Genomic DNA, 22,225 nt, shown 5'->3' with positions numbered 1-22,225 from the left:
ACAGTGAGTCTAGAGTTGCTTGGCTAGTTGGAGCTTTACAGCCACATGGATATCCTGTTGGTCCTTTTTTCCTCTCCACATTTTGGGGAGGGTAAGCAGGTAATCTGCTTGCAAGCATGAGTGCTGAGGTTAGCTGCAGTTCAGCCATGTTCTGGGATCCTCACATGCAGGGCTGAATGCAATCCCTGCGGTCTTGAACTGTGTGCTCTTTGTGTTATGTCCTTGCCGTAAAAATCAAGTGCAAGGAGCAAGAGAAGAGACAGTTTCATGTTCATCTGGTGAAACGTGTCCTCAGCTGAAATTCTTGGTCCTCATTTTACAAGTAAGCTAAGTTGAACCAGTGTGTTTCTGTCTTGAATCCAGTGCATAGTCCCATTTCCTTCTCTGAATACCTGATCATCCCTGTTCCAGTCAGTGGTAGGTGCTGTAGGGTCTGTGGCAGGAGAACCCAGCATCCACACGTGTGGGGGGCCTTGCAGCTCCACTGCATGCGTGTGCCTGGACAATGCTGTGAGAGCTGCAGGGGTTAAGAAGCTGTGGCTTTGTGAGTGACAGTACTGGCTGTCACAACCCTCTGCCCACATGTTCCTTTGCCACATTTGTGGTGACTCCTGGAAACTTATTTTACTTTGTGACTGAGGCAAGCAAGAAGCCTGTGGGCAGCTCAGCTCACCATCAGTGAGCAAAACAACACCATGGCAAACTTAATACCCTATGAGAGCATGAACCTGCCTTGTGTCCAGCCTGCAGCTCCTGCTTCTCAAGGAGACTCTGTCCCTCAGGAGATGGCTCCAGGATGAGATGTGAAGTCAGGCAACTTCATCCCTATTTGCTCCCGCAGCTTTCCTTGAAATACATGCACAAATCCATTAGCACATGCCCTGAAGTTCTTCAATTTGCTGCCATTTTACTAAAGTAGAATAGAATATAGATACGTGTTGTAGTCAGCAGTAACATGTTGCATTTTATATGGATTTTAGTAATTTTTTTTATACAGTTGTTTACTTTGTTTAGTTAGTGTAGAATTTGAGGCTTTGGAGGTTTTAAATAGTTACACCCAAACTTTGGAATGTGGCCTGAGCCATGACTCCCTTTGTTCAGTATTGCACCCACTGATGCTTTTTTGTGTTGTGATTGATACTTGCAGAATTCATAACACCAATGTTCATGTGAAAAATGAAAAAAAATTAAAATTATTTATCCTCTTCCTGGCTGTTATAATGCAATTTTTATAGAACATGGATTTTTTCCACTTTGAAAGGAAAAAGATTTAACCCAGTTGTTCCCTCCTAACGTGTTGGTAATGTATTTTAATGCCTTAGAGTAGGAGTCAATGGGACGATTAAGTTTGAAAAACATTTTAGCTACCTGTTTTATTTAAATCTTTAGAACATTTTGTATCACTCCTTTGTAGAATATCTCTGTTAGCTAGAGAATGGGAAATGATTATTTGAATAAATCCTCAGCTACTCTGGTGGCTTTCATCAACCCAGCTTGAGTTTTCATTGCTAATCAGCCATTTTATTGACTTTAATTAGAAACAATAATATCAAAACTAGGACAGAGTAAGACTCCACTGACAATGAAGTACAACACTTGCATAGAAGGGTGGAGGACCCAGGCTGATGAGGTCTTTAAGCCTGGAGCAGATGACTTGTATGTCTCTGAGTAACTCTTAATGTCCTTTGTCTCAGTTTTCCCGTGTTCTCCTGCCATCTGTAGACTAACAATCCAGTGTCTAGCTCTGCTGAGAGGTTTAATAAACAAATTCTGGGTGATCGCCAGGTAATTAGGGTATATGGGTCACTTTGTTGTTAATTACTTGAGTGTGCCTGGATCCTATTCAAGCAGAGGGGATGACCTGGGAAGGATCCTTGTCCCATCTTCTGTGGCAAGGGGACGGCAGGTCCTGGAGCGTGGCAGGAGGGTGCTGTGCACATGCAGCCTCGCGGGCATCGTGGATCCCTGCCCTTTGGAAGTTGCAGCAAGAGAAGCTGCTGCATTGCTTCACTCTGACTGGCTGCAGGGGGAAGTTGGCACTTCCCAGTCCCTGTCTGGGAACTTAGACAGCTTTCTTTTTTTTTTTTTTTTTTACTTTATGTATTTATTTTTGGCTGCTTACAAAAGGAAGTACAGTCCCATCTCGTCGCAGCATGAGCCAAAACCTCAGCACTCAGCACACCAGCTCTGCTGCCCAGGCCTGAGCCTCACGTACTGCTACAAAAGTCTTTGTCAAGATGCAGCTTTTCTCATCTGCCTTTCCCCAGAGGGCAAGCAGAAATGGCCTGTGGGGAGTCTTTAAAACCTCATTTTTCTGGGTAAAATTCAGCCCCTTCTGCTGCCTTTTCAACAGAAATGTATATTTTCATTGGGCAGAATACAAACCACCAGACAACAGTAATGGGAGCATTATTTTTGCACTGAGATTAAAACCTAGATATTTCTGTCCAACTCTGACAAGTATTTTTTAACACAGTCTACCTAGCTCAAGGATTTAAAATATTCTGCCTCTTGTCCCCACTGCTGAGCATCTGTACCTCACTCTCATCATTAGGTGCTCTGGGCTTCCAGCTTCTCCAAAACTAGACCCAGGAAACATGGGGCTGATATTTTGAATCATTGCCTGTGTATGTGGTTTTGTGCACAGGGCCAGAGCATCTTTCAAAATACAAATTTCAGCATCCCTGAACAATCCCATTCATGTTCAGGTCAATCACTGCAGCTAACTGGTGCATCCTGGCAGCTGAGCAAAGTCACCTGCTTATTTCAGTGGAGCAGGCAGGTCCTCCATGCTCAAAATTAATATGGTCATGCCAGGACAGAGTGGAATTAAATCAGATGGCTCACTTTATTACCTTTTTCCCTTCCTAAGAGAAAGGACAATGGATAGATAAACTCCTGGGCTTCAGGGTCACCTTGCTGAGGGTTTCTCCCTCTCTGCTGACATTGTGTGTTCTTTTGTGTTTGGGTTAGAAGTTACTGTTTCTAGATTTTCTTGCAATCTAGATTTTCGTATGTGTATGGCAGGGAGGAGTTGGTGGATTAGGGTGCAGGGAGCACCCTGTGTTGAAGGGTTACATGCTGTATTCATTTAGCATGGCCAAAGATGAGATTTGGCACAAGTCACTGTTCAGCTTAACTCATCCCAACAGATATTGCCAGAGTAATCAATGTACTTTGTTGTATTTTGGGGTGACAGCAAGGGCACCATGAAAATGAATTCTTCCCCATCTGCCATGTTGGTAGTGTATTTTTATGGCTTACAGTAGAAATCACTGGGGTGATGAAGTTTTGAGAAACATCTTTGCTCCCTGTGTGTACTGGTGTGGTTTAGTGCTTAGCCCTGAGTCACAGGAACCAGCTTCTGCCTCCAGCTGTGTCACTACTGTGTGGTGTGACCTTGCATTGGTTGTAAGCTGACTGTGCAGGGATTGCATCTTCTTGATTAATAGCCTTGTTCAGAGTTATATGCCCTTGGTTCAACAGCACAAATAAGTCTTTATTACCTCGGTAGCAGCGTGGAGTCCTGGCTCAGAAAAGGAGCACGATCCATTCCTGGCTTGGGAACCATCAGCACAATTAATTCTATTTGGATTGCACCATAAAAGTTGCCAGTAAGGCAGAGACACTGAGGCCTACAAACATTGCATGAGTTTAATTAAAAGAATGATTTGAAGCAGCTTTGGGTATGGATACTTATTACTTCTCTGTTGGTTCCTCTCACTTCCTCTGTAATGAAATGTCAGTGAACTCAAACAAAATGAGCTTTCTTTCTGCATGGCAGAGAGCTCCCAAAGGTGGCTGCTTCTGACGACTGTTTTAGTAGTGTGTGAAGTAAAGGTGAAAGGGGGGAAGGTTCTCCCTTCCTGGCTGTTCATAGGGCGGAGAACACAAGGGTGGCCTGTGCAGCAGTGAGCCACCTCCATCCATGCAGAGGATGGCTGTGTCCCAGCAGCACTTCCAGGTACTACTTTGGTGTCCAAAGGGACTCCTGGGACCCTGTAGCTAAAAGTGGCTGGGCCCTTCACTGGGCTGGGGTGAGAAAGCTCAGTGTTTGCAGGATGGGGCCCTGGTTTTTGATGCGTTTCAGTGTGTTGGAAGGAGTACTGTGGCTATTCTCTTGGCCTCCACATTAAGCTCTCAAATTTTCCCAGAGAACTGGGCAGAGGGAAATACAGTCACAGAAAGGGAGCAATTAATTAAGCAGCTCTGTGCCTTCTTGTGGTGTCGACCCCGGCAGCGCCTGTGAACTGCATAAATGCACTCAGGCATGCTGTCCAGAGCTCTGATCTGGGCAAAGCTGACTGCAAAAGGACTCGTTTCAAAGCCTCTCTTGTGTTCTTTGGTAGCACGTACAAGGAGAGTGTTACAGACATTACTGCTCTGCCTGTAATGGCTGGGGGAAAAGGCTCAACAGATTAGTCGGCTTTTTTTTTTCCTCTCCTGTGTGTATGCTTTTGTTGGAGATGAAGAATTAGCACTACTGATTTTTTTTTTTAAAGACTCGTGCGTGCCCACAACCCAAACTGACCTAGGCACTTTTGGTGACTTAGACAGAATTTTCAAGTTATTTTTAAATGCTGGAAGACTTGCAGAAGTCTGGGAATGTTAAATGATTGATTATTTGCATCATAGAGCATAGGAGTCACAGCACTGCACTGAGGCTCCATTGTGCTAGGTGCTGAATGCACATAGAACAAAATAACTGGATTTGCTCTCAGTACCATGAAATCGGAGCAGAGGCAACTCCCATCCCTCTTTTCTGGTATAGCTGTGCATGCTCAGTGTGCTACAGCAGTAACAAATCACAGATATGTTTTTTATAGCAGATGAAGTACAAATAAAGACTTGATTTGTATAATGGGCATTTGCTTAACATCTTGAATGGCAGGGCACAGTAAACAGTATATAAATGCCTGGATGGAAAATAATTGTTCATGCACAGAGCTGATAACAGTGACTAACAGTGTACTTTCAGCTGTGTTTCTCTGTTATGTCCAGGCCTCTGGTCAGTGCTACAGTGCTGTTACCAGATGACTTGTATTTACTGGGCTCCTTTGATCGCTTTGCCAGTGTGACATCTAGCTAGTTTCCCTTTGCCAGGGTCCCAGGATCCTGGGGAAGTTCTCACAGTTACTCATATCTGTCTTTCCCCTTTACAGTTAGCCTGAGAAATGAATGATTCTTCCCCTCCCTGCAGGTGGGGGTTTATTTGATGGGGAGGGGGGCTAGGGGTGAGTGTTGTTTTTCCATTTTTTCAAGGGTCAGACAAATTCAGCCTCACACCAGTGATGTTAGGTTCTACAGGCTATCACAAGGCCCTTATATTTACTGTCACCTTGGGGTAGTCCAGAGAGTCACAGTGGTAATGGTTTGTTTTGTAAACATAGGTGGTTCTCTGTGTGCAAGAGCTGAGGAAAGACAGAAATTGGTTCCTGTGGGAGTTGTTCTGCACTTGCCCTCCCTAAAAGCTGTCTTGGGCACAGAGAGGCTTTATTCTTGCAGTACAAAATTGATCTCTGACCATGGCTGACATCTTGGAGCAATAAGAGGGTGGGGTTTTTTTTATTTCTGATTACTTTTAGGTATCTTGCAGCCAGCAAGCCCCGCTGCTGATCAGTAGGAAATAAGTGCAGTTCAAAGTGCTCTTGGTAGCCTGTGTTGCTGGAGACTGTCCTGCCCCAGTAACCTACAGTAACTGAAGTGTCAGTGTCTGTGCATGGACAGGCACTGAGAAACATCTCTCCCTGAAGCCAGGCTGTTGCTCTGTGGGAAAGGATCTCATGCAAGACAGCTAGTGTCACACTTCAGTTTTCAGTGTTACTTTGAGGCCTTCATGTCAGTGAGACATTAGAGACCTGCACATCATACTGAGCAGACCTGAATGAGTACTTACACCAATTGTAAGCTTTTCACAATATTTTCATCTCGTGTCTGATCCTGGCTCAGTCACAAACTGAACTTGTGACTAAACTCATTTATTTAGAAAAAATTCTTTCTTTAACTGCAGGACCTCAAATTGAAATATTTTAGCAAAACCCTGAAACATGAGGGCAGGTGGAGCAAGAACCTGCCTCTAACTCCTGTTTCCCACTGCAGGCCAACCTCCACAACCTGGCAAACAAAAACTTTTGACTGGTTCTGCCTTAAACATAACATGATTTTGACTGCATTGTGTTTTATATTTGTTGTTTGTATTGCTATAGCAGTTGAGACTCTTAAACTTTGGATTGGAGACCTTGTTGTGCCAGGTGCTGTTAGGAGCATGGGAAAAAAAAAACAAACCAAGAAGGCCATGTGAGGAAGAACATGAATTTCTGCATAACTCAAGACAGCAGGTGGCTACAGATGGGGGATCACAAGGAACTGATGAAATAATAGTGAATGACCTGTGCAGTAATAGTCTTGGTACATCACTTATCTAAACATTGCTGAGGTTTTGTAGATGCTACAGTGAAGGGCAGTTTGAAGGAGAATAATGGAGTAACAGAAGGTTACAGTAACAGCAAGTGAGAAAGGCAGCAGAGGGAATAGTGGCATGCTGAAAATGATGCTTGAAGGAAGATGTTTGCTGCAAAATCTGGTTAGTTGGTTGCGGATGCTGTGGTCATATATGAGAGAGGACAGATAAAAGAGCAAAGTGCAGACGGAAAGTGTGTTTTTTGGAGGAAGGAAAACAGAGCCATGGGGAAAAGAAACCTACAGGCAGGCTATATATTCAGAGTTTTGACCTGAAACTTCTGGTGTGTTTGCTATTAGCAACTCAAGGAAAAAGAAAGTGCTGTTTCTTTGGATCATAACCTTTAACCAACACGTGACATGAGGGAACAGATGAGTGAAGCAGAATGCATGTGTTCCTTTATTTGTAGCACAGATGTCTCCATAAGGGACGAAGGAAAAATGCTGCTTTTTGTAGTGTTGTTTATTTAAACTTCAGTTGAACAAAATTAGTCTGTTCAGAAACTTCAGTGAACGTCCTTTTTAAGTTGAAAGCTTGCAGAGCAAGATGCAAGTCAAATGCCAGCCCCAGCAATTAGCATGCATCCTTTCATGAGTGTCAAACTGTGCCTAATCTCTACTGATCGGGTTCTTTTTCTCCTACATGCTGTCTGCAGCTAAAAATAACACCATGTTAAAGATGTACCAAAGTTAGCAGCTGCCCAGTTCATGGTTTTTCTGAAGCAGCTTGCTCTCTTCCCCAGTCACGGTTTTTCTTCCCATGAAGCATGAGAGGGAACATAGATATGTCACAGCATGTATTTGGGAAGCTCTCACTGGCTTGAGGGTGTCCGGGAGCTCATGTGATCATAGATCACAGTGTAAAAGGTATTGCTTGACGTGCAGCTTCCCACGTAAAATCAAAAAGGTGTCTTGGTGTTTGATAGGAAGGTTTCTCATGAAGGAAGTGGAATCACAGCATGACATGACTGCAGAACAAGAGAGGATGTATTTAAATAGACTCCCCAGAAGGTGGTTGGAGAAATGGCTTCATAATAGGAAATGCATTGGCTGCTTCAGCATTAAGTGCTCTCCCCATGTGTTGTCTGCAGTAGGGACCCCTCTCAGCTGAGCTATTTTTAGCTGTGTGGAAGAGCCCATTTCTTTATCTCCATGGCTCTCTGAGCAATGAACTTCTGTCGTACCACTAGAGGGGGACTGCACACCGTACACCTCCCGTCCTGCTGGGCCTCACTGGCCACCCCTCAGTGCCCACCAGCCCAGCAGCTCCAGCTGCACGGCGCACTCTGCTCTCTTGAGCACTGGGGTCTCACAGCACCTGTGAAGGTCAGGCATTGCAGGCAAAGAAGTGTGAAGGCACGTGGATGAGGATAGCATGATAAGTATAGTATCTACATGCTTCTCTAGTTATCCAGTTCTGCAGAATTTGGGTTTTATTCCCACACACTTACAAAAAGTGTCCTGAGCATGACTTGTGTTCAGAGAAAGCTGAATAGTGTGTGTTTGTGCAACATCTCTGAGTCACAAGGTGTGAATAACCTCTCTCCACGCCTGGATGAAGGAGCGTAACAGCAGCTTATTCAGCAGTGCCATTAAACTGGTCAAAGATGAAATGGAAACATGATTGTTTCTAGATGCTGGGAGAAAAGTGAGGGCTTTAGGTGTAACAGACCCAGTTGTGTGCTGGACCTGACCTGCCCTGTTCCCTGCTGCTTTGCAGGGCTTTTACTCACGTGTTCACCTTTGGCCCGACGTTCCGAGCGGAAAACTCGCAGAGTCGCCGGCATCTGGCAGAGTTCTACATGGTGGAGGCTGAGCTGTCCTTCACTGAAAGCCTTCAGGACATCATGCAGGTGGGCACTCCAGATATCTATGCAGGACTGGTATCAGTGTTTCTTCCTCCTGTGGTCCCTGCCCTCAGCTGGGGTCACAGCTCCTCTCACCCTGTGAGAACCAAGTAGAGGTTGCATGGGTATTTCCCAAGGAGGAGAGTTTGCTTCCTTTGGATAGAAAGATATAGGTGCACACAGCCCTCATCTGAATGGGAAGCTCCACAGTTGCTGTATTGCCAGGGAATGTAAATATGCTTGACTAGTGCTAATGAGTGGCACTCTCCCTTTCAAAATGTTCAGCACCTTTCCACTGAGTGTGCAGTGTTTAAGCAGTGTGCTCTGTAAAGGCCTCCTTGAAATCTGCATTGAAATCTGAAGAAGAAACAACAGTTTCTGGCATACACTGTTCACTGTGGCTTTAGCAGAAGACTGGAGAAAATCCTTCATCAGCTGGTTTTTGATTTTTAAGGATTGACCTCTCAGATGCAGTTTAACTACATGATGGATGCCTATACACCTTACTAGTCTCAGCATAAGCCAGTTTATACCCAGTAGGACTTGTATGTAAACATACACACACACTCTCATTTATCAGATAAGCTCTGTAGAAAGTGATTGAAAAAATAACCTTATAAAGAAAAACACCTGAGGCACTGGCTGCAGATTTATAAAATAACATCCAGGTTTCTTCAGCATGGGTCATAAACAGTGCTGAAGCAGCAGAGCCTGAGAGCACAGTTGGTGTGCTCTGTGTGTTGCTTCTGTATCTGGGATGTCTGCATGACACTGGGCTGTGTGGACTGATCTGTTGGGAGTCTGTGCTCCATCATGAATAGCATCCTCCTCTTTCTTTTGTCTCTCCTTTTCTCCACAGCTTTGTGTATTCTTAGAGCACAACCTGTGTATATGTACACACCTTAATTCCTGAGCCCCCTTGTTTCTCTAGGTAATCAGGAGTCAATTGAATTCCTTACTACTTTTATCTAGTATGGTAAGCAGGGTCTTCTGTTGAGTGGTGTTTGAGCCCTTCAACACAGAATCAACATACCTCGTGCGGAAAACCTTAACTTCCTGGTTTTGAAGTATAAACAGCCAGTTCAGACAATTCAGAGAATTAGATTTGAGAACTGTTCTGGAATTTGTAAGGCTTTTATTTGTAGAGAAAGGAGGAACTTTCCCTCTCAATTTTTGCCTTTGTTGTTGCTAAGTATTTTGTGAAATTTCAGCTTGTGCTCTCTTTAAATCTTCCCTCTGTCTCAAAGTCTTTAACAAGCACCTTTCCCTATAACAGAAAGTCTCCTAGCAGCCATTATTTTGCATTTCTCATAGTGAGTATGTATTGCAACAGGCTTAATTTTGTGGTGTTCTTACTTGGGGAAGTGGAGTTCCCACTTTGTTTATTTTTAAACCATTGAGCAATCTCTCTTACAACAAACCAAATAAAAAACCTCAATCAACAGAAAACCCTGCTAGTTGCTCTAAAACCTAAGTGTCTCTCCTGGTGTAACTGACCTAAATCCAGTGTTCTCTTATGTATCTGCCCATCAGGTATTTTGTCTGTTATCATCTGCAAGTTCTTTATTCAGTGAAAAACGCCCAGTTGAAAGCCTTCAGGGCTCTTGGCCAGGGTTATTATCTGAACTTTGTCCTCACATAAGGAGCTGGATTGTTAAAAATTTATTTTTAAAATTGCTATTGGACATTTGGACTAAGTATCTCTCACTTGAGCAAGTTACTGTGCTGGGAATGCTCAGCTTCTTCAGGGACATCTTGAAGTATTTGCTTATACACCATTAAAGAGCCTTGCTACAAAGATGTGCATGTTTACCATTCACTGGTGAGGCTTGAGATCTTTCAGCCAAAGCTCCAAAAGAAACATAGTTTTCATTATGAAATAAAAGGGAAAAAAGGAGATTTAATAACCAAGCTACATGTATTTGGGAACAAAGGGCCTGAAGTCTTAGAGCAGCAGCCTTTTTTCCCCTCTGTAATTGCACAAAGTAGAGCTCAGTTATTCCTAAATTAGTAGCACAGTTCTTGTGAAGTCTCATGTGTCTTAATCATGCAATCTAAATTTCTGTTCTGTGCCAAAATGTGTTTTAGTGCTACAAAGGAGCTTCTACTCTCACAGTGCTGGTTTCACAATACTTTCTGTGGAAAGTCCCGTGTGCTCAGTGCAGTACTTCTTGCTGCATGGCTGGGTGATAGTATTTCTGCTTTAGTGTGCAGGGCATATGTAAGGGTGTCTAAGGAGGGACCTCTTTTCTCCTCCAAAATGGATGAGAAAGAGAAGGATTTAGGAAAAGGTCAGACAGACAGGAGAAGTGGTACAGTTGTGGAAGTTTCTGAAACCCCTAGAGCCATCAGCCCCCCAGTACCTGAATTGGTGAACCAAGGTCTCCAGTATTATTTGTCCTCTGAGATGCCTGTTATCACTCCCTCCCTCCCTCTTCACTGCTGTGTCATGTAGGTGTATTTGTAGGCCATTATCTTCTATTTTTCATTCCACTGTATCAGCAGTGCAGTATATTTAAAGGATCCCACTTCACTCATGACACTAATGGAGTCTCAAAGAGGCCATGTGATACAGTCGTTATTGAATTTCATCAAAAGCACATACAAAGCCATGGTAAAAAAGGCATTATTTAGGCTGTAAAGTTAGGAAATGCAAGAAGGAAGTTTTCCTGAGGGCATTGTCAGGGGTTTATGCATAGTGTTAGTCTTCCTTAACAAGATTATATCCTAGAATACTGTCTCTTTAAGGGATGGAGAATATTTCTCTTTAAGATGGGGCATGCAATTTAACACTCAGTATTTGAGCTGTGTCCTGAGGGCAGGAGTATTGTCTTCCACTGGTTATGTACTTCATCAAAATTAATTTGCTGTCATTACAGCCTAGTGACATGGAGCATTATTACGTCCATTTTACAGAGGGGAGTTGAGGCATGAAATGAAATCAGGTACCCATTCTGGGTGTCAGCTCTAGAGAGCTTGGATCTAAAACATGTATGTGATTTGATTTCCAGACTAGTTTTCTCTCAGCATTCCGTCTTCAGTAGCAAGTCTGAGGCATGTGGGCAGGTCTGGCTGCAGTCTTGAGGGAGCAAACACTGGTAATCACATGAGAAGGGTTTGTTCTAGGAGTTTTGCACAGCACTCTTCAGGGACACCTACATCTGCAGGACTGTAGGTTCCTTGTCTGAAGTAGTATCCAGCTGCCATAGCTCAGGCTTGTTCTCTTCCCTAACTTTTATCAGCATTCAGCTTCAATGGACAGTGGAGCAGTGGTCTGGCAGACAAGTCTCTTTCCTTGCGCAGCAACAGCATCTCTCCAAAATGGGGCCTGAGCTGTTGGTTGTATTGCTGAGAGGAGATTTTATGACCAAGATCAGATGTGAATCCTCCCCTCTGTGTGTATGTGCACATGTAGAGTGGGTGTGAGCAAGCATGGGGGCAGCAACAGTGGTCCACTGGTGAGTGTTTCATATGTAAGGAGCCTGTGATCTACACTATATCCATATGCATGGCCCAGGTAAATACATACATAAAAATCCTGCTGGCAGGTTGTGTGATTTTTTTCTTATGTAATCTTTCTTACGTAATAAAAATGATGATTTGAACCTTTCTTGGAGTGCACAGCACCTTCAATTGCTGCTGCTGACTTTTGCTGCTGTTTTATTGATGATTTGCTCTGTTTCAACTCTGGTCATAATTTTATTTGGGAAGAGGATAAGTTGCAGTATCAAAAGATCCAGGGTAAAAATTAAGCAACGGAGCTGCTCCTAATCAAAACTGAGCTGTTAACCATTAAACAACAGAGTTGCCACATTGGGGAAGGCCAGTGTTGATACTGCTGAAGTTTCAAACGTGAACATCAAAAGAGAAAGGCTAAAAGGGTTGAGGGAAGGGAGAAAGCGTTAACCTCTGTCCTCCTTGCTTGCCCCCCTACCAGCACAGTTTCCACACCACCATTGTGAAGCAACCATATTATTGGGCTTTTGGGACATCCAAGGCCCCACCTCTGAGATGAGCCACTTGCTGTGCTTCCAGTGTGTAAGTCCCTGTGTAAGTCTTCCCCTGTGTAAGTCTTCTGTCAAACATGTATCTTCCAGAATATGTTCAAACCAATCACTTCACCTATATCTCACACTCATGTGTTCCCTTAAACCAGCAAGCCAGTGATTTTACTTCTTCACTCATTTTTCTTATGGCCTACTTTGCAGTCCTTCATTATGCTACCTGCTTAAAGACATAAATTCTCAATTTGAGAGGTTTTTTTCCCTCTTTTTTTTTTTTTTTTTCCATCTACTGTTTGTGCCTAGTACTTGTTTGGCATAAATAAGAGCAGTGAGGAGGCCAGTGTATGACCCACGTGTCTGTCTTTTTTGCCAGGATAAAACCTCAGTCTCAAACCTGGAAATATTTCTCAGATTGTTTTTCCCATACCACCCACATCTTTTTTCCACAAGAGGAAGCTGCTTATGTTGAATGCTGTGGGAACCTAATTGTTACTTTATCGCACAGTGAGGAAAAAAAGTGCTAATTAAACAACATGCCTTTCCAAAACCAGATGATACTTTCATTTTCTAGAAAGAGGAAGCTTAATGTAAAATCCCTTCGTCTCTGCCTGGTGAAACCAGATGAATTGCTAAGAAGTTTTCTAATTTCATTTGCATAAGCCTTTTTCTAGCTACTTTGAAGAAAGTTCAAAGCTGACTGTTTGGTTATTTGCCACTCAGCAGCAGGAATGCTGGCTTTTCATTTCCTCTGTGTTTGAGTACCAGGAGGCGTAAAACTGTTCATCTGCATATGATAATGCTGTTCCCTTATTTGCATCTGCCCTTTTTTTAAAAGGAGAGCCCAGGTTGATGCAGGAGTCTTGAGTCTGAGTTTGGCTCAGAGGAGTACAAATGGACTGCTTTACCAGCTCCACTAGGCTGGTGGCATGCAGAGCTTGTTCACCAGCACAGAGCAATGTTTCAGCAGCTTAGGGCAGGTGTGAAGAGTGTTCATCTAAGCATAAGTTTGAACAACATGCCTGAAATCTCATCTTGGCTATGTCAGTAGCCCAGCTGCTTTGTTTCTGTGCCTTGTGTTCCTCTTACCCTGTAAGATCTGGTTCCTTGTAAGGCATAGACCTACTGCTTCTTCTTGAGATCTTTCCACAGGTTCATCTTTCCACAGGCACAGGCTTTGTGGTGTCTAGGGGCTGCTGCTCACCTAGATAGCATTAGTGGAAACTTCAGTTCTCTCAGCTCTGCAATTAATGAAACAGTTGTTACGCTCACAAAGAAACCCCAAACAACAAAACAAAGCAAAAAACCCCAACAAAAAAACAAAAAACCAAAAAAACACCCTAAAACCGACAAAAAAAAAAAAAAAAAGAAAAAAACAAAAATCCACAACCAACCAGGAATGTGCCAGAACTTTGAGATGCACTTTGTTAGGAAAAACCTTGTCCCATCCCAGGCTGAGATGACATGCAGCCCAAGCTGCATTGCTCTGTTTTGACAAAGAAAATGAGACTAGGAGGGTGATTTTGAATAAGAGGTAAGATGATCAGTTGATACCATAAGTGTCAACTACCTGCTTTGTGCTGGTGTAAGACTACAGGGAGCCATGGGAACTCTTAGTCTGCACAACAGCAAGTGTCTTGGATGGTCTGCTTTGCTTAGCCAAAAGAAAAAGTGACTCTTAAAACAGGTTGATGAAAATGCAGCAGCATCCCATGTGGGGGCTTTTAATGGCATTTTAATTTTTTAATGAGTGAAGCCCGTTTTACTGGATAAGTATATCCAAATTGGATGATAATGTCATTTAGTTAATCAACATTCGTTTAGGGAAATGGAACCACATCTTTTTAGTTTCTCAAACATCCCTGCATTGATGTGTCCTTTGCTTTAGCTCTCTACTCATCTTGTACATGTTCACTTTGCCCTTACTACACAGAGTCTTTCTAGCTGAGATCTGTTTGATGGGCTTGCTCTATACATTGCATGTTTATTCTCTTTCCTTCAGTTTTGCCTTTTCTAACAACAAAGCATAAATCCAGAATTATTCATTACAGGACAGATGCCTCACTAAGAATTAATGTGAAACCAGACCCACAAATGGTTGTAACATGTCTGTGGCTAGCCAGGGTTGCTGCTTGAATATTTTAGCTGTGATTTTTTTCTACTGGAGATACGTGACTGAAGATACTGATTCCATCAGCCAACACTGAAACCCTAAACCCATAGCAAAAATCAAAGCCCCAGTCCTCTTCAACTACTAAGCAAGCCTGCTAATTAGGAGTATTGATGAGGTGGTTCCCTCTTATGCAGTCTGGCCATGCAGAAGGACAGAAACTCCTTCTGTACTCTTTGGCTGATGTGTACCATGTTTCATTTATAGTCTGGGACACCTAAGCAATGTTCATTTTTCATGCATTCCTTTTTTCTCTATTAGGTTATGGAAGATCTTTTCAAGACCGTGACAAGCACCGTGCTCTCCAAATGTCCTCGTGATGTTGAGCTTTTTCATAAATACATAGCTCCTGCACAGAAGGTAATGCATGTGACAGGAAAGAACTGCAATCCTGTCATGTGTTTTGCAGGTTCTTGGCTATAGGAAGACTTAATTTGTTTAATTTTATTTTTTTTACTGTGTTGTCCTCTGTTAAGAAACTGAAAAGCTAAATATCACCTTAAGCTTAAGTGATTGTTCAAGCCAACAGAGAGAGGACACAATTTTGTGTAGCTGGTAGCAGGTGTGGTAGAACTGTAGTTGTCACTTCATCTGGTAGCCTCTGAATCATCAACTTCAATAATTGGGTACCCTTTTAGCACTGAGTGGCCAGGAGTGGATTTTGACCCATATCTATATCAGAATGCAATCCTACAAATTACAAAATAGAGAGAGGTCACTTTCCTGAGTTTTCTCCTGAACCATAAAGGGTGGCTTTACATGTTTTATGTTTTTCTTGTTTTGACCAAGGGCAGGTTGGAACAAATGCTGAAGCACAAATTTATGATGTAAGTACTATTTCAAAATGATCTTGCAGAGGGCTTTTGGGGAAAGAGTTCCTATTTTGCATATGTTCTTTTTCTTTCACAGCTCAATGTCTTCTGAGTTAGCATAATGTCTCCAAAAGAGCATGAGCTGCAGTTCCCTTTTACTGTTTGTCAGGCATGCCCTTTCAGCTCTGCGTGACACTGACACCTGAATCTGCTGGCCTTTGGCTTTTGCTCCCCTGGACAAGATCCTCTCCTTCCAGCATGTGCCTGCACATTGGTTGCTCACAGTCCTGCTTGGTTTTGGCTTTGATGCTCTGCTTTCATTCACACTTTCACTTCAGTAGCTCTCTTTATATGAAAGTATTTTATGGCAGTTAACAATCCCAATTGGTTTTCTATTCCCAATTGATTGTGTAGCTCCTAATCCTAGTTCTCTTTGTGCTAAAGAGCTGAAGGCTTTGGGTTTCCCTCACTGATCCCTGAGAGTGCCACATCCTCCCTACTCCTGCTTGTCTCTTCAAATGATGGAGCTCTCCATTTATCCCACAGAACATTGTAGGCATGCTCATCCCAGCACTGGTTATCTTGTTAGGCAGCTACAGCCACAACTGGGCAACAGGATCATGATGGATCCCCCCTGTGCCTCTGCCTGCAGGAGCACCATGGGAGTCCTCAGTGAAGTTAGCATCTCCCCATTTCAGTCCTCTCTTTGGACCTAACTGATACTCCTGAAAGGACAAAATTGTGCTCATCTTCTCCCATGCTCCAAGGAAAAGGAGAGAGAGGACAGATCATCTCTTTCTCCCTCTCTCTCTCTCCACCAGCTGCTGGCAGATCTGGGCCATTCCTGGCTTACACACATGGATTACGTGTGTTGAACCTGTGCCAGTGATACACCTCATTTGGTCTGTGGCCTCACATAACCCAAACATGTGGAGCAATATATTCCTTCTTGAGGTATTTCCTCCAGAAGCCTTCCTTGCTTTAATGAAACCTTGTAATGGGGTGTAAAGAGCTTGTACTCCTTAGGGAATTTGGTTTTTAAGTGGATTAGCCAGTGATACACAGATGAAATTATTGTAATCATGTTATTCTTTTCTTCTCTCTGTCCACAACATTTGGCTTGGTATGTGGAAAACTTGGCTGCCATATTATCTTCCATTGAGTCTTGATTTCCAGTTACCAAACCTGGAGCATTGTTCACTGCACTTTTTCTGTTTGCTTTGCCATGATGCTGTTCTTTTGTGCTGGTGGAAATTGGTGGAGAATCTGCTCTCAAATCTGCCAGAGAAGTAGAGAAACATTGCTGCACGTAAATCTCATGGTTTTTAAAGTAAAGTGGAAACATTTGAGCTACAAGCCCTTTTGCACCCTGGGCTGTTATTTTTGCCTAACACACCCTGGACTAGAGCTATGTTATTGTAGCTATGCTGATGAGGACATATTGTTTTCTTTAAAAAATCCACCCATTTCTATGAAGCAATTCCCTGCAGAGTTCACTTCTGACTAAAATGCAATATTGCAATAATGCAGAACTGTTGAGAGCTTAGCACTTCCTGCCCTGCATGTAGTGAAGCACAGGAAAACATAGGATTCTTGCCATATTAAATGCTTTTTTGGTTTCTGTCCAAAGAAGCATTGCTGAGAAGTCTGACATTACACACAAGTTGGCATGGTGGTGGGGAAATGCCTCCTTAATTTTCCAGCACGGCACTTAGCCAGAAAACTTTGTTGTTCCTTTCATAGTTATCTTAAAGACTTTTTTCTTCCTCTTGCAGAATTTCCTACAGTGAAGCAGTGGAAATTTTGAAGCAAGCTCCTCAAACTTTCACTTTCAAGCCAGAGGTAGGTCACTGCCAGCTGGTTTGTCCCTATACAGAGCCTGAACTCTGTAGAATCTCCATTCTCTCCCTCTGTCTCTCCTTCTCTGATAAAGAGTTGTTACTTTGCACAGATTATCTGCCTCCTGGGGTGGTTTTGGGTTGTAAATCCAGTTACAACCTGTTTGCTGGGTTGTAAATCTAGTGTAACTTTTGCCCTTTGGGGTTGAAATGGGAGCAGTACAAGGAGTGAGATGTGTAGCAGCAGAACATGTAACACTTGCAGGGAAGGAAGTGATGAGCTTGCAGTTGAAGGACCAAGGCTTTAGCAAAGGCACTTCTCTTTCCTGTATGTGAGTGTGCTGAGAGTGTTACAGATTCAGTAGCAATCATCTAAGAAGAGTTGCTGTAATACTTGTCAAGAAAAGGAAAGATAAGAGGATAGCACCAAAAGTTTGACAAGGATTAATAAACCCATACCATGTGAAAATGCCATGTAATGTAGATGTAGGTAAAGGGAATCCCTTGCCTTTCCAAAGCATAGATGTTGACTAGGAAAAAGAGTAACATGCTAGTCTTTCTAAAGCTATGAGGTTATGGTTTTCTAAAAATCATATTTTGCCCAATTTCAAATGCACACCCACTCCATATGGGACAGCATTTATGGTGGTGCTCATCTTATGTCTATATTGTTTAATCATTATCTCATTATGATACTTCAAGGAAAATAACCCTCTGGCTGAAGCCACCCTCATAGCCAGTTGGGTAACTGTCTCATCTCTGTGCACAAGTGGGTGTAGAACCTCAAATCTTTTCTCTGTGCTACCTGGATCTGAGACAGCAAACTTGGGATATTTTAATATGAAGAGAGTCTGGGAAAGGTCTGTTTCCCTCTTCCCCTTCCATTCTCCCAATATTCATTGGATGTCCTATGAACAGACTGGGGGTCTCAGGTCAAAAGCCACAGGATCTTTAACATCCCTGGAAAAAAGGAAAAATGAAGGGAATTGCAAATATCCATGGTTTCTGATAACAAAGAATTGCTTAATAGGGTGCTAGATTTTCTTAAGTGGGGATTAATGTAGCATGTAACAGGACACAGCAGGGAAGAGAGTAATCAGCCTAGGAAAGCTGCTTTCTATACACCAGAGGTAATACTGAAATAAGTGTGGTCGGCTGGGTCGAGTGAGCTGGCTTTGGAGAGGTGCCTGTTTTCCTTTAGATATGAGCATGTGGTTTGGGGTTTTTGGGGCTGGGATTTTTTTTGCTTGTTTTAGGTTTTCTGATTTGATACCAGATGCTTGTGCTTGATACAGGGACCATCTGGCCCTGTTCTCTTAAGTTAGATCATATTTATTTACATGCTTTGCTCTGCCTGAAAACTTGAGAAACTGTCTACTTCCCAGTGACCTGTATGAGAAGTTGCTTTGCTTGGTTTCATGCTATTCAAAGCAGCGCATCTCTCTATGTGCAGGGATTTTGCTGGGTCTCTTGCCATGGGCAAGAGGCACCAAAGCAGATTCGCAGGCCCCTTTTGCTGTCCTTACAGTGGGGCTGTGACCTCCAAACAGAACATGAGAAGTACCTGGTGAAGCACTGTGGGGATGTTCCTGTGTTTGTGGTGAACTACCCATACGACCTCAAACCTTTCTACATGCGGGACAATGAAGATGGACCTCAACACACGGTGAGTCCATGGGTCACATCTCCACCACTTTCCTGTGTAGGAGCATGTCTTGGCCTACTGATAGACATCATCTGCTGGGCCTGCTCCCAAGAAGTTCAAGATAAGATGTGACCATCAGGTGATCTTGTCCATTTTTTTTCCTGTTGTAGAAGAAAATACCCAAAGCAGGAACAACAGGAGGAGGAAGATTCAGGGGTTGGGCCAGTGTTAACTTTTTGCTTAATTGCCTTAAGATAAGTTTACCATCATTTATTTCTTTTCCTGGTAAACTTCTGTACTTCTAAGTGAAAGGCCTAGAATTGGATGGCTCCAAGTAGTCTGTGATTCTCTTGTGATCCAAATGTAGCATCCATGTAATGCTCAAATAGCAGATGGGCCAAAGAAATAAGCTCTTTATCAAATCTCATGCCTTGAAATTGTGATTTCTCAACTGAATTGAGACAACCTGAAGCATTGCTTCTGCTAAAAAGAGCAACAACACCACCATTCACCAGTGTGTCTTCAGTGGCTTTAATTCTAGCAACATTTCAGCTGTGGAATAAGAAAAATAACCTTAGAAGACAAACCAGAGAAGACAGCCCAAACCTAACAGCCTAAGGGGTAACACTTGGATCCTAACACTTGGATGCAGCACGAGTGCCATTGCTACCATATCCATTATAACTGTTTATAGGAATGGGGATACATAGGGCTGAAGCAACAGCATCAGAGCAGGGAATCAGGGCTTCAGAAAGCTTGCCCACATGTCCTTGCCTTTTTCTGAGCTGCTGTTGGGTTCTTTATAACCCCACACAGGTTGTCACCAGAGTAACTTGGTGAGATTCAACCGAGTGGTTGAGTGAGTTCAAACCACTTAGTAGATGTCTTCAGTCTGAGACATCAGTGCTATCATTTAGGTTTTCTGTAAATTTCTGATGTTAATCCTTGCGAAAATTCCTCCCAGCCTTCTCCTGTCAACAAAAGACTTTTCAAGTATGTGAAAATCCTTCCTGAGTGTCCTGGACTCTGGAAGAATTGCAGTAGGGTTTTACAAAAAAAACATCAGTGTTAACTTCTGCTAATCACTGTGTGGCTATGTGAAATGACTTCAAATAGTTTTCTGTCTTTGAAGGTTGCAGCTGTTGATCTCCTTGTACCAGGAGTAGGGGAGTTGTGTGGAGGCAGCTTGAGAGAGGAGCGCCTGCCCTTCCTCGAATCACGCTTACAGAGGTATGGAAAATCCACACATGCCAGGAGACTAGCCTGAGCAGGAGAGTGTTTTAGCAGCTGTGGTTGGCAAGATAGAGGAGTGGAAAGCCAGATAATAGTATTTAAAAGAAGCCTATTTTTGTCTTTGTGATATCTATTTACATGAGTAGGTGACTGCAAACTGGTGAAGAAGTTCTTGTGATTCTGTCATAGGTGTGCAAAGCACCTCTGTTTTAGCTCATCAGAGAAGAAAAGTTTTCTTTGTGCTAAGAGCCCAGGGCAGTAGGATGCCTCAGCTCTGCTTCAACTGTCTGGAGCAGGGTTTGCTGTGGATCCTTTTCTTCAGTTTTTGTGGCTGAAAATGGACTATGAATGTGGAAGTTGTCACATATACAGAACTTAGATATCTGTCATCACATTGTGTAACTGAGAATTTGCATTTTTGGTCAGAAGCTTTGCCAGTTGTGATGCAGCTGGCCTCAGTGACTGGCCTGATTTCAGAGAATATGGCTCTTTGCTAATAGTTTCACGGGAAGCTTCACTGGAACTGCTCAAGACCTGTACTGGGTTGCAGGGCTTCTCTTTCCCTGCTGCCTTAGTCTGCATCTTGTTCCTTTGGTAATTTTTGGTAACTTCAATGTCAGAATATCAAAGCTGCTTTTTAGTTAATAATTAACTTTACATATTGGGTAATTCTCCATAGACAGTTGCTCTCTGGATCCTATCTTATTGTTCAAAAATTTTGTAGAATCAGGATGGTTTGGGTTGGAAGGTACCTTAAAGACTATCTAGTTCCAGCCCTGCTGCCATGAGCAGTGACACCTTCCATGAGATCAGGTTGTGTAAAGTCCCATCCAGCACTTGAACACTTCAGTTTGGGCCAGTCATACATTTGTGCAAAGCTATACTGGGGGAAGGCTCATCCCAGAGTAGCACCATTTGCACACTGGGAATTAATTTGTTGCTTAAATTAGCCACATGCTCACACAGATATATCTATTCAGTGGAGAAGAGCACAATCTACTTCAGCATAATGAATCCAAAAGGCACCAGGCAATTAAAATCACCAGAACATTAGTTCTCAGTTGTTAGTGTAGGATGATGATATTCCCTGTGTTTCTTGCTACTCTCCCTGTAAGCTCTCTGAAGCAGGCGTGCTTCAACTCATGTAAAGTACAACGTTCCCTGCTGCATTTTTTCAGTCAAAGCTTTCTGCCAGTATCTGATTCCACAGTCCTTAGGAGGAGGAAAAGGGTCCATGTGGAGTTCGAAGCCAGACTTTCTTGTTTGTCAGGAAAGTCATAGAAAGCATTTCAAGGTACAAATGGGGTGTCTTTTGTAAATCACACCTCCTTTCACATGGTTTTCTCCATTTTGAGTCCTCAGGATTTGGTTTTGTTAAGCCCAAATACTTTAGACCTTTAAATTCTATTTCCTGCAGAACCAGCATAACCTTAGAGAGAAAAAACAGGATCCTTGTCTCCTTATGCATGCTTCATACAGTAGTTCACCAGGTTTTCCCTTTTTCAGTAGCACAGTCTTCCAGGCAAGTGCTGCTTGTGCAGAATAACTCTGTTCCTTTACTTACAAGGAATTTTCTTTTTGTTTCACAGATTAGGACTCACAGATGCCTATCAATGGTAAGATGCCACCTTGTTCTGCAAGCTCTTTTTCTTCTTTTGATACTTATTTAAATAACTGGGGTTTTGTTTGGGTTTTTGTTTGTTTGTTTGTTTGTTTGTTTGTTTGGTTTGGTTTGTTTTTGTTTGGTTCTGAGGGAACAATTTTTTGGCCCTGTTGCCCTGCCATCACTGCCAGTCTAAATGAAATAGCCAATTCATTTAAACAAAGGTTAATCTAATGCTACTTAGTTTATGCCTCCAATTTGTCCACTCACAGCACAGGTTATTCCAATTTGTCCACTCACAGCACAGGTTATTCCTCTCAGGACTGCATAAGGTGGGTTAATTTATAACCCATAATGTTTTTTGATATTAAATCATTAGGCTGTGTTGGAAGCTGGGTCAATTCTGACCACCATGCAGGAGATAAACAGCTTACAGAACCACAGCAATTTGTGACCTTTAAGAGATCTATGAATAACTCCCTTTGTAATTGACAGAGCAATTGGGTCGAAAAATCTCCCCTAACAAAGCAGTTAAAGCAATTAAAACTGTCCTCCTAAGGAGACAGATCAACCTTTGAATTAACAGTTTAACCCATTAAAACGACAGAAGGTTCTTA

General features: G+C 42.8%; 1 protein-coding gene across 2 annotated transcripts in view; it reads left to right on the top strand.

The window, feature by feature from the left end:
• The window catches only part of NARS2 (asparaginyl-tRNA synthetase 2, mitochondrial), a 48,701-nt gene that overhangs the window by 20,584 nt on the left and 5,892 nt on the right, over positions 1 to 22,225 (top strand). The window contains exons 7-13 of one of the 2 annotated variants that reach the window (XM_058825737.1): positions 8,180 to 8,312; positions 14,739 to 14,837; positions 15,267 to 15,304; positions 17,065 to 17,131; positions 18,656 to 18,793; positions 19,905 to 20,002; positions 21,595 to 21,621. In XM_058825737.1, the coding sequence (XP_058681720.1) occupies positions 8,180 to 8,312; positions 14,739 to 14,837; positions 15,267 to 15,304; positions 17,065 to 17,131; positions 18,656 to 18,793; positions 19,905 to 20,002; positions 21,595 to 21,621 (600 nt within the window). Of the gene's footprint in view, positions 1 to 8,179; positions 8,313 to 14,738; positions 14,838 to 15,266; positions 15,305 to 17,064; positions 17,132 to 18,580; positions 18,794 to 19,904; positions 20,003 to 21,594; positions 21,622 to 22,225 lie in introns of both variants that reach the window. The other variant, XM_058825736.1, reaches the window with a different exon arrangement.

Source organism: Ammospiza caudacuta, chromosome 2 (assembly GCF_027887145.1).
Source record: "Ammospiza caudacuta isolate bAmmCau1 chromosome 2, bAmmCau1.pri, whole genome shotgun sequence".
NCBI lineage: Eukaryota > Metazoa > Chordata > Aves > Passeriformes > Passerellidae > Ammospiza > Ammospiza caudacuta.
The sequence above is the reverse complement of the archived record's forward strand: the minus strand, read 5'-3'. Positions and strand labels throughout refer to the sequence as shown.